The 12,788-nt window shown below is 43.6% G+C and overlaps 1 protein-coding gene across 1 annotated transcript in view; it reads left to right on the top strand.

Annotated features, from left to right (window-relative positions):
- The window catches only part of LOC115082693 (probable E3 ubiquitin-protein ligase RNF217), a 36,505-nt gene extending 28,587 nt beyond the window's left edge, over window positions 1–7,918 (top strand). The window contains exon 7 of the mRNA XM_029586888.1: window positions 5,222–7,918. Within this exon, the coding sequence (XP_029442748.1) occupies window positions 5,222–5,683 (462 nt within the window). The 3' untranslated portion in view covers window positions 5,684–7,918. The remainder of the gene's footprint in view (window positions 1–5,221) is intronic.
- The last annotated feature ends 4,870 nt before the right edge of the window (window positions 7,919–12,788 follow it).

Genomic DNA, 12,788 nt, shown 5'->3' with positions numbered 1-12,788 from the left:
TTTTTCAGCATACTACATTCATTTTATATCATTCGTTTATTACAGTTCATATATATAGAAAGTTTAATTGCTTTAGAGTGAAACCATCTGCGTTGCAGGTAGATTTTTCTAGTCACATTAACAATTATCCATCCATTGTCATTTTGGTTCCTTAATCATTCATTTTTTATTCCAACATTTTCTTTCAAACAATCCACTTTTGATTTTTTTGCATTCATTTTTTTCATTTATTATATTTTTTTACTTTCCCTTTTTTCATGACAGCCATTTACATTCATGTCATTTTCATTTTTTCACTTTAAAAATTTTTTTGATTTTTGTATTTATTCATTTGTTTTGTTTGTTTTTTCATATTTAGGATAATTAATACGTTATTGACCTTTCCAAGTCCTGCTTGAATGAAGTAAGCATGAAATATATAATGATTGTATTATCCAAAAACCATTATTGACTCCATGTTGTTTATAGTTTCATACATTGTATATGACACAGGATCACCACCTCTCAATTCCTTGCATTTTTACAATGTCACATGTTTTACTCCTTGATATACTGCATTTCATTTATTTTTTCATATACACATGTTGTCTTTTAAGTTATTTTTTCATATATACATGTTGTCTTTTAAGTTATTGTATCCATAAGTCCAAACACATATATATGTATTAATTTTTCTGATTTTATGTTATTTATAATACAATGATTTTATAACATAATTCAAATTAATATATTTTTATATTTAGTTTTTTATTCATTTATGTTAAATATTGTTTTATTTCATATATATGTATATTAATTATTTATATGTCCATTTCTAGTTGCCCCTGAGGCAGCTCTGTGCAAAAAGAGCGAAACTCGGCCAGAGTCGGGCGTTTTAATAAAGGGCTTTCTTTTATCTAATTCATAAACTAATCCACGATGAAAAGCTGACTGGCTTAACACTGCACTTCGAGTACATGTTCCGCAACGAAACCTGAGATCTGCTAATAATGCTCTACTAACTGTCCCCTCTGTTAAAACAGCACGCCTCACGCAAGTTAGGGAGAGAGCACTGTCATTGGTTGGCCCCGTGCTATGGAACACCATGCCACTCGAATTACAGCTGCAGAGAAACTTAAAAATTTTCTAAACAAATCTGAAAACCGGGCTCTTTAAACAAGCTTTTTATAAAGATAAAGAGAAGGAGAAAAACAGTTGATTGATAAGGACACACCAAACTTGAATTTGTTAATTGTAACATACAAAACACATAGTAATGTTAAATACAAGCCGCTTGATATGTTCCTAATATACAAGATTAAATTATACACATAGTTATTATATTAAATTGTTACCGTACTATGATGGCACATGATTAAGGTGTAATCTATACCACTCATTGTTTCATTATTGTGCCCTACTGTAAACCGTTGTGATGGTTAACTAACTTAACAACGGTATAGAAGAGTTTTTAAATAAAATAAAATAAAAACTGTGAATTTTATTTATTTAAAATAATTTCTGACCCGCACATTACAGAAAGTTCATGGTGGTTCACAAAGTAATACAGCCATAAAAGTACAAATAAGAACAATACAAATTAAGGGATGGACACAGCAGAAAGAACAAAGTCAATAGACTTTTCTACGTTGCGAGGATTCATTCTTTGAAGGCAAGTGTAAAAAAAATGAATTTTTAAATCCTTCTTAAAAGAGGTGATGGTAGGAGCAGCATTAAGGGTTTCTTGTAGGCTATTCCATAGGTGTGGCCCAGCAATGGAGAATACCCAGATTCTAGTTATATCAAGTCTTGCAAGGTTGATAGTTAGAACATCAAGTAGGTTCTAATTTGTCAAGCTCAACTGTCTTGATGACTTGTAGAGTCGAAACTTAGATGTGAGCCAAATAGAAGAATAATAGTTTAATAAGTTGAAAATTAAATTTAGAATTTTATATTGAATTCTCCAAGTAATTGGAAGCCAGTGTAAATGAAAGAGTATGGGAGTGATGTGATCTCTGCGTTGTATACCAGTGAGAATTCTAGCAGCTGTATTTTGAATGTTCAATGGGTAGAAAGTGGAATGCCCAGATAAAGTGAATTACAATAATCTAGAGGGTTCAAAATGAGATATTGGCATATATTAGGACTGTTCCTAAATCATGATGGAGCAAAAGTTACTTACGATTCTTCAATAGGTTTAATTTATAAAAAGAGGATTTAACTGTTGTCAAACTGTGTTGCTTCATAAATTATGGTCGAAGATTATTCTCAAATTGTGAGCAGCTTTTTGAATGTTTAATTGTTGGCCATCGTGTCGATGGAGTTGCAATTGAGGATAAAATCAGAATTTCAGTTTTTTTGACATTAAGTTGCAGTCGATGATGTGAAAGCCAGTATTTTACAGCATTAATACACAGGATTAATAAATTGAGAGTATGGGTCCAAGAAACAGTATATTGTACATAGAATTGTATGTCATTGGCAAACACATTATAATTAATTCCCAAGCACGAAATAATTTGGCAAAGGAGAGCTAAATAGATATTAAATAGCAAAGATATGGCCTCTGGTACTACTATCTGGGTTCTACCAATACAGGGGTTACATTAATATTTACAATTGGCGGTGTCTTTTTATATTAGTATAACTATGGAAGTCAAATATGGAAGAAGAGATACTCTTTTATAAGAAAGGATACTGACAGCAGCCAACTTGTGTTTCAGGCTGAGTGCTGTAGCACAGCAGATTCATTTTCAATTCTACTATATATCGGAGCCAGGGGATTTAGGAATGCCACAGAGATGATGTGATCAGTCCCTAGAATGGGAAGGAATATGACAGCTGCTACCATGGTGGCTGTAGATCCACATTGAGGGATCCCTTTTTCACCCTCTATCTTTCATATGTCTTTGTGTCTCTCCTCTTTCTAACCCAACCTATCTTTTCCACTCTCCCAAACCATTCTACCTCTTGATGCATTATCCCTTTTATGGCAGTAAGTGTCTGTAGTTGGTTACACTCTTTACTAACAAAGTATCGCCAGTGACCATGATTGCTTGCCACCAGTCCTATGCACTGTAGGTACCTTTGCCCCCCTCCACATGCATCCCTTCCCCGCTAAGAAGGCCAGTCTATATTGAGTAGAAGACCTAAGGCACAGCTCCACAATTTTCTGTGGCAGAAATGAGAAAACTCTGAAATACATTGACAAATATTTGCATCTTTTATATACATAAAAATATTTTTCCAACCTTACTTGTGTCTGTAGAATTCATTCTGTTTTCACTGCATGAAGAAAAGGGATCTTAAGTATTAGCACAGGGAGAAGTGTGAAGGACAGTGAATGTGTGCGCCCTTTGTGCTATGGCGTAGTTGACTCAGCCTCGAGGGTGAACCCACGAAGCCTATGCCAGCAGCTGTGAACATGCCCTGTAGCGGGATAATCTAGTGCTCCACCTTTACAGGCTGCCTCCCCCACAGGTTGAGCTCTTGGGTTTTGGTGGCTGGCAGGACTTAGGCTGGTCCCTAGGGCAGTGAAGAGAACTAGAGTCCAAAGACACAGCAGGGTCAGGACAGGCAGCAGACTAAAGGAGACAGAGACAGACCAAGGTCAGGGTAGGCAGCTAGCAAGAGTGGTCAGGTCCAGGTGAGGGGTCAGGTCCAGGTGGCAAGCAATCATGGTCAGGTCCAGCCAAGAGGGCAAGATCCTGAGAGTAAAGCCAAAGTGGACGAAGACACACGTAAGACACTGGACAAGACAGACAGGAGAAGGCAAGGCTGGACAAGGAAATCTGGATGAAGCAAGGCTGGAAGACGAAGCTGGACAAGACAAGGTTGGAAGACAGGGCTGGACAAGTTAAGGCTGGATTCAGGAATGCAGGGGAACAGGAACTAGGAACATGCAAGCAACATACTGCATGGCAGGAAGCCCATTGCTGAGGCAAGGTAATGCTGTGAGGCCCTTGCTTAAATAGACAGGTCAGCCTGACAACATCAGAGGGCACCGCTCAGCGTTTCCCTCTGTGGGACCCATATAATGCCGGCATATGTGCACACGCCTGCCTAAGGATATTCCAGGACAAGTGCAGCATGGCGCCATGTGGGGCCACGCTTGGTAACGGTGAGGCAACAGTGGCATCCCAGCCACAGGAGCATGTTAACAGCTTCCTGGGCCGCTCTTAGCAGCATCGGGGTGAGTACAGTGGCTTGTGGGGTCATCTGTGTTTCTAACAAGGAGATCTCAGAGATGGAAATATGAGAAGGAGCGAGTAAGAGGACAAGGGATGGGAAAAGGAGAGATTGGACTGGGGATTGGGTAGAGAAGAAGAGAGTCTGGGGATGGGAGAACTGTGATTTTGGAGTGGGGGAAGAGAAAGCAGATAGAGAAAGGAGGGGATCAGAGGATGGAGAATCTGGGTTTTGGGCTTGGAGGAGGAGAAGGAGACTGGGAAGGAAAGGAGGTTCCAGAATCTGGAGGACAGAATCCAGATCAAGGATTGGATGATACGAATTCTAGAGGCGAAAGAGGAGGACAATATCCATACTGTGCTCCAATCCTATTCCCCATTTGAATCTCCTTTCTAACCTCCCACCCAATCTGGTATATATACACAGCACCAATCCCTTCTTCCTCACAACATGAACGCTTCTCCTTCCCCCTGTTCCCCTATCTCTCACACACATGCACCTCAGCCAATCTGCTTTTATCTCCCAGCCCCTCTCCTCACCCCTCTCTTCACCCCAATGATCCTCCACTCAGTCCCACCTAACCTCCCCAAAATGATCCCCTTTGCTGTCTGCTCCAGGCTCATCTCCTTCCTTCCTGATTCTTGCAGCTGGATAAGGAAGCAGAGAGTTGTTCTCTGTTGAGTGAAATTTAGCACAGCAAGAATGCATTAATTCTTCAGCCAGCTTTCTGCCCTCAGTGTTTTGCCAGCCTAGGCACAGGCCTAGCTAGGATGCCTATTGACAAATCCAGGTCTGGGGATCACTGATGCCAGTTTGTCCTTTTGCAGATGGGCAAAGACAGTGGAAAAATACTTAATGGTTTCCCTATTTCAGATAATGCAGAATTGAAGGGCCGATATCTTGTCTCAGAGACAAAGATACTTGACTTTTACCAAGAAATAGGCTTAATATTGTGTCACAGGTGAACAGTGAAATGTTTTCAGTCTTTACCCATAATTTTGTGTCATGCAGAAACACTGATCTTTTTCTGAATCTCTATGTGGTTTTTTTTCAGTGTCCAAGGTGCTATTCCTATGTGGAAAGAAGCAACCCAACTAATCTCAGTGTGAAGTGTATTGTGTGTTCAGCGGACGGAGGGACAGAGTACTTTTTCTGTTGGCAGTGTCTGCAGGAATGGAAAGGACCCTTCGATCTAGCCGACAAGTGTGAGAATAAAAACTGCAGGAATCAAGACTTGGAGATACTCCAGAAGTGTCCTCTCATTGCCTTGCTGGAGACTGAGATCAAAAACTGCCCGTCCATTCGAGCCTGCCCCACCTGCGGGAAACTCGTGTCGCATAATCAGAGGGGCTGTAAAAATGTAACGTGCAATGGGTGCCACAAGGAATTTTGTTTTGCTTGTCTGGAGCTGACTCCAGTCTGCCAAGCTAACAAACCAGGCTCGTGGTTTGAATTGTGTGCCAAACCTATTGCTCCCAGGCAAAGCTCTATCCCAAAGTGGAGCCATAATAAGTAGTATAGCAGTGTTCTCCAATGTGGATATAATGGTGGGCATAGCATACTTCTGCCCTTGTAACTGTAAATGATTCGACACCCCTTTCAGTAGAGGTGCGCATGAAGACTGCAATCTTGGATCACAATCTCAAGTTCATCCCTTATCCAGGAAAACTGGAGTTTAAATAAGTATATCCTGATTGTCTTAGGGACTAGGGTATTTACACCTACAATTTTCTGGGGCACTTTTATCATATTTTAGATTGTGATCTATCAAACCATGCCTCTCAGAAAATACAGATTAGGATCAAAGCTCTTTTTGTCCATTACTACCATCAGGATTATTGCTGTTGTATCTGAAAATGATTTCACCTCTGACATTGTTCTACATAGTGAATTATTCTAGTCATTGCACAATACCCCTTATGTGGGTCACCGTATTAACACTGTAGATATTTGTGACTTAAGTTTTTAAAGATCTATTTGTCTTGCCAACGCAGCAAGGTTCATGGGGATGTGATGTCCTAAATTACATTGGAGGAAGAGTTGCAATTAGTGAATGACAACAGAGGAAGGATTTCTCTGGTCAAATGATGTTGAAAAGAGTATCTAAGAACAAAAGAATGTAGGCAAAAAGAACCATTTTCACATTTGAAGTGACCAGAGCTTTGAGGCCACAAAAAAAGCTGAGTGCCTGACAAAGTTAAGAAATTTTCAAATGAATTCAGGGGGCTAAGTTTTGGGCAGAAAATAGATCCCTAAAACTGAAGTACCTAAATTTAGCCCTGCTTTTCAATCCCAGGGCATGTTTATGATTTAGCCTGGTAACTCTTATTAAGTTTATCTGCTTAATTATAGTAGTATGAATGGCATGACTAAATTTAGACAGTAGATTAAAGATCCTTCCAGCCCCCAAATGTTTCAAACCTGATCTTCCTATCCCTCTTCCTGTGTGTCCAATTTTTAGTTTAAAAAAAAAAAACCATGCCCCACATAACACCTTGACCCTCCCTCCCTCTCTCTCATCAGATGTTTAGTTTTTAAAGAAGTATCCCACACAACCCCTAACCCTTATCCCAACTGATGTCTTAAAAATAACCCATCCCTCTCAAGTACTGGCATATCCCGATTCTCCTTCCCTTGCTTAGCGACTGTCTTTAAAAACATCTCCTCCCCAGTACTGGCATCTTATGACCCTCACTTCAGAAGTCCCACAATTACCACCAAAGTCAAACAGGAAGGAGGATACAGGCTTGCTTCCTCCAGCCTCGACATCCTGTGTTGCTCCGGCCCCATCCTATATATCTCTAATGCTAAGCCTTGCCAGAGCAACACAAGATGCCAGGGCTGGAAGAGGTAAACCTGTATTCTCCTGGACTGGCTTCAGTGGCAGGGTTTGGGAGAGGCTTGCAGTATGTTGGCACTGAGAGGGGGATTCTACTAAAAAGACTGATGGGTGGGGGAATCGGGGAATGCAAGAACTGAATGGGACTGGGATTTCTTTTAAAGATATCCAGTGGGTCAGACACTATAAAACAAAATTAAGCATTGGATAGGCGGAGGGGGTACTTCAGGACTAGATTTAGTGAGGTAGTGCTGGTTTTCATCTCTATCCAATTCAATTTAAGCAGCTAATCCCAGCCACACAAATGGCAGACTTAAATTTAGCCAGTCAAAATTTGACAGGCTAGATTTAGATTTCAGCTAGAAACCAAGCTAGTTTGGTTCAGCTGAAAATTCACCTAACAAGAGCTAGTTAAAATTAACCGGCTATCTTAACCACTCAGCTTTTTGAAAATTGACTTGCTATTGACGTGAACAGTTCCCCTATGCAGACAGATGACTATGCTGAGGTTGTTTTCCTAATTTAAATTCTATTTTATATTAACTTTTTCGTTTTCCTACTCTCACCATTTTCTCTTTCTCTCTCTGTCTCCATTGTTCTTAGTTTTTTCTGTATTATTATTCTAAGTTTGTAAGCTAACATTCATTATTGATTATGTCAAATTGTCTTGTCTTGATTTTTTCCCTCTTATTTTTTAGACATATTTAGCCATAGATATTTTCGTCTGCCACTAATTAATCCAGGTTTGTCCCTCTCTAGCAGTGTCTGCCTCTTTTTCTCATATAACTTAGTGACTGCCAGGAGAGGGGATTACATGGGATGTGCATTTGTTGAAAACAACTAAGGAGTCCAAACCGAATCAGACAGACTATTTATTTTGATTTTGTAAAATGAATACAAATAAACAATGGTCAAAAAAAATCAACGAAAATGTTTATTTGCATATGTTTTTGTTTCACTTTAAAGGCATTGGAACAAGCAAAACAGCAAGGGTTTCTTTCTTGTCAAGGCAGCTAACACACTAATGCTTAGCAACCACTGATGTCATACTTGACCCTAGACTGATTGGAGCTGGAGCAGCAAGGGAAAGGGAAGGAACAAGCCAGGATGCAGGGCCAAGCAAGTTGAAGCATTTTTTTTTTTCACCAACGTATCCTAGCTAACATCTGCATGGATTGGCAATGACTTCCTCTCATTTATTTCAAGCTCAAAGTGAAAAGAAATTTGAACCAGATATCATTTTATCTCATTTGTCTCTGGCAAATGGGTGGGGGGGAGGATGGGATTTTGAGTTGTGAGAGCTGAAAAGAAATTGAGAAAAGACAAAAGATTGAGAAGACTAGGACTAGGAGAAGTTAAAAGTAAACGGGGCTCTAGCTTTGCAGATTCTTTTGCAGACACCCACAATGTTATTGGGCACATCATGCATCTTTTTTACAGTATAATGTTACACTGTGCAACGTGTAAAATGAGAACTCAGTAACTGCACTGAGCAGTGCTGCACTGTGAGCTATCTGTAGAAAGTGCAAGTCAGTGTATTACCAATCACACAGAACAACATTTTTAAACTATAGATACAGAAGTGCACTGCAGTGTGTGTGTACTGACCAAAGAACAGCATAGGAGCAGGGCTTTATTTATGCTTCTTTAAGTCTGTTACAAGATGCCCAAGTAAGAGATACACAGACTAGGGATGTGAATCGTTTTTTGACGATTTAAAATATCGTCCGATATATTTTAAATCATCAAAAATCGTTAGAGCCGCGATACAATAACAATTCCCCCGATTTATCGTCAAAAAATCGTAAATCGGGGGAAGGGGGAGGGGAAGGGGAGGGCGGGAAAACCGGCACACTAAAACAACCCTAAAACCCACCCGACACTTTAAAATAAATCCCCCACCCTCCTGAACCCCCCCAAAATGCCTTAAATTACCTGGGGTCCAGAGGAAGGGTCCCGGTGTGATCTTTTACTCTTGGACCTCCGTGCGTTGTAGAAATGGCGCCGGCGCTACCTTTGACCTGTCATATGACAGGTCAAAGGTAGCGCCTGTCATATGACAGGTCATATGTCATATGACAGGTCAAAGGTAGCGCCGGCGCCATTTCTACAACACACGGAGGTCTGAGAGTAAAAGATCACACCGGGACCCTTCCTCTGGACCCCAGGTAATTTAAGGCATTTTGGGGGGGTTCAGGAGGGTGGGGGATTTATTTTAAAGTGTCGGGTGGGTTTTAGGGTTGTTTTAGTGTGCCGGTTTTCCTGCCCTCCCCCTTCCCCTCCCCCCCACTGGACCCCAGGTAATTTAAGGCATTTTGAGGGGGTTCGGGAGGGTGGGGGATTTATTTTAAAGGGTCGGGGTGGGTTTTAGGGATGTTTTAGTGTGCCGGTTTTCGATTTACACGATTTACACGATATTTAAAAAACCCAAACTGCGACGATCCGATTCCCTCCCCCTCCCAGCCGAAATCGATCGTTAAGACGATCGATCACACGATTCACATCTCTAACACAGACCACACACACAGCACCCAACTCACATACACACGCATGCACACTAAATAATATACAATTTACTATAACTGAATAAAGCTTTATTTACAGCACATGCATGTCAGTTTCCCGTGATTTATATTACATACCAAATCAGCATCCTGCCGTTTCTCGATCAGGGGAACCCCAAGACGACTGCAAACAGGAGCACAGTTTCAACAGGAAAGACCCTGAGCCACTCATCAGTGCTACAGGCGAGGTTCTCATTGCTGCTGAAGAGCCCTGAACTCTTATAGGGCTAAGTAAACAAGTGCATGTGCAAAGACCAGCTACTGCCTGAGTCTGGGAACCTTCCTGTCCAGTGTAGGGCTGCTGGCCAGGCATTCCTCCTCCTGTAGAGTCAGGTCCCAGGCACAGACAAGCTACTCTCCCCCACAACCACCTGATTAAGCCCTGTTGATACTGTTTTTCACTTGATAAACAAGTTTCCAAAGTTCAACAAGAGGTTATACACAGTATTTGTCCTGAGAGCATTCTTTATCTCATCGTATTACAAAGTCATATGTCAGAGTGGAAAAGTTTGTAAACTCTGTATATGCAGTAGTTTGCTGTTTTTCCATAAACTATTTTCATCTGTGTAAAAAAACGCAGTATTATCACTATTATCACTTACAAGCAGTGGGCTGGATTTTAAATGCCCTGCGCGCGTAAATCCGGCCGGATTTACACGCGCGGGGCCCTCGCGCGCCGGCGCGCCTATTTTGCATAGGCCGCTGGCGCTCGCACAGCCCTGGGACGCGCGTAAGTCCCGGGGCTTCGTAAAAGGGGCGGGAAGGGGGTGTGTCCGGGGCTTGTCCGGGGTCAGGGCCGGTTTGGGACGGGACTGGGGGCGTGGCGCTGGCTCGGGGGTGTGGTCGAGGCCTCCGGACCAGCCCCCAGGTCGGGTGATGGCGCGCCAGCAGCCCGCTGGCGCGCGCAGATTTACATCTGCTTTCAGCAGGCGTAAATCTGCCAACAAAAGGTAGGGGGGGTTTAGATAGGGCCGGGGGGGTGGGTTAGGTAGGGGAAGGGAGGGGAAGGTGCGTGGGTGGAAAGAAAATTCCCTCCGAGGCCGCTCCAATTTCGGAGCGGCCTTGGAGGGAACAGGCAGCGTGCGCCGGGCTCGGCGCGCGCAGGTTGCACAAATGTGCACCCCCTTGCACGTGCCGACCCCGGATTTTATAAGATACGCGATGCTACGCGCATATCTTATAAAATCCAGTGTACTTTTGTTCGCACTGCGCAAAATTATAAAATCTACCCCCCAGTGTATGTAGGTGTGATTAGTAAAAAGCACATTACACACATTAACACTACACTACAATACTTATAAAAAGACAAACCCTGTCCACAGACCGTGGGTAGTGGACAGTTGGCATTCCTTGTGAATGTTTCAAATTTCCATCAAATGGTATAGGAGAAAGAGAAAGGTGTGGTGGAAACAATGGCAGAGAGAGAGAAAATATTTGCTTCCTTCTGGAAAGACGCCTTAAAGTAAAAATCCCAGTATATCTGGAAGCACTAGTAGTATTACTAGAACTCTTCCGCCCAAGCTACAGAGAAATGTTTTTCTCAGGGGGAAATCACAGGCACAGGCTGTTACGGCTATGGCTGCTGTGCAACCACCTCACCACCAGGGGTCCCTCTAGAGCTGGCTCTCCTGACAGGCCCAGTCCATCTCCCTCGTTCACTCTATGTTCTGGTCTTCCCTTTATAACCCTGCCTGACAGTTCCCTCGGTGCTTCGGCATCGAGCTCGCCTGTGCTCCCTGCTCTAGCCTTCCTTGCTTGCCTTGCGCCGTGTGTGGCCTTCGGGCCTTCTACCCTGCTTTGCTTTGCTTTGCCTTGCCTTGCCTTGCCTTGCCTTGCGCTGTGTATGCCTTCGGGCCTTCTACCCTGCTTTACCTTGTCTTGCGCTGTGTGTGCCTTCGGGCCTTCTACCCTGCTTTACCTTGCCTTGTGCTGTGTGTGCCTTCGGGCCTTCTACCTTGCTTTACCTTGCCTTGTGCTGTGTGTGCCTTCGGGCCTTCTACCCTGCTTTGCCTTGTCTTGCGCTGTGTGTGCCTTCGGGCCTTCTACCCTGCTTTGCCTTGCCTTACGCTGTGTGTGGCCTTTGGGCCTTCTACCCTGCTTTGCCTTACCTTGCGCTGTGTAGGCCTCCGGGCCCTCTGCCCTGTGTCCGTGTGTGGCCTACGGGCCCTCTGCCCTGCCGTGTGTGTGTGTGTGAGGCCTTCGGGCTCTCAGCCCTGGGTCTGTGTGTGGCCTACGGGCCCTCTGCCCTGCCGTGTGTGTGTGTGTGGCCTTCGGGCCCTCTGCCCTGTGTTCGTGTGTGCGTGTGTGGCCTTCGGGCTCTCTGCTCTGCCATACGTGTGTGTGTGGCCTTCGGGCTCTTTGCCTTACTACTACGTACCCTGACCCAGCCTGGACTCTGACACTGTTACCAGCCGCCTGCCCTGACTCAGTCTGGACTCTGACACTGTTACCTGCCGCCTGCCCTGACTCAGCCTGGACTCTGACACTGTTACCTGCCGCCTGCCCTGACCCAGCCTGGACTCTGACACTATTTCCAGCCATCCCTGTCTCTCTCCACCTGGAGCCACCCTTCTGGGTGGTGTTCACAACACCAGAACACAGCCCGAGCGTAACACAGGCAGCAGCATCAAGCAAGAAGAAGCTGAGGATGGAAGAACATATGCTACCTGCTGCCACTGTTTGTTCTATTCCTAAGGTTCTTGGACAGGAGAAAGCAGAGACAGTTGAGAGTGGCATTGATACTGGCAGTGACACTGGCAGTGACACTGGCAGTGGAGGGGCAAGGTCAAGGACAATACTAGGAGTAGAGCAGCCAAAAGCAGCACAATGCTCCTCCCTGATGCCTCCTGTCTGCAGCAGCTACTGCAAAAAACAACTGATTCAGAGGAATCCTGCAAGGCAGGGGTAGGCCATGTCAGTCTTTGAGTGTCACAAACAGGAATGGATTACAGGATACCGACAATGAATATGCATATTCATTGTGGATTTAATGAAAAACAGTATCTGTTTGTGACACTCAAGTACTGAAGTTGCCTACTCCCAATGCAAGGGCATCTCAGAATGAGAGGAGCTAGAAGAGCTAGTAGCTGTAGAGAACTAGGGAAGTCTAGTTACTAGCGTTCTATCTTTGAGCAGGCAGAGAAAGAAAAAAGCAATACTCCTGGGGCAAAGAACAAACTCCAGGAAGAGGACATAATGGAGGGCTTGATTGATGGCCC

The sequence above is a fragment of the Rhinatrema bivittatum genome, unplaced genomic scaffold (assembly GCF_901001135.1).
Source record: "Rhinatrema bivittatum unplaced genomic scaffold, aRhiBiv1.1, whole genome shotgun sequence".
NCBI classification, from domain to species: domain Eukaryota; kingdom Metazoa; phylum Chordata; class Amphibia; order Gymnophiona; family Rhinatrematidae; genus Rhinatrema; species Rhinatrema bivittatum.
Note: the sequence above shows the minus strand (reverse complement) of the source record. Positions and strands in the feature narration are given on the sequence as shown.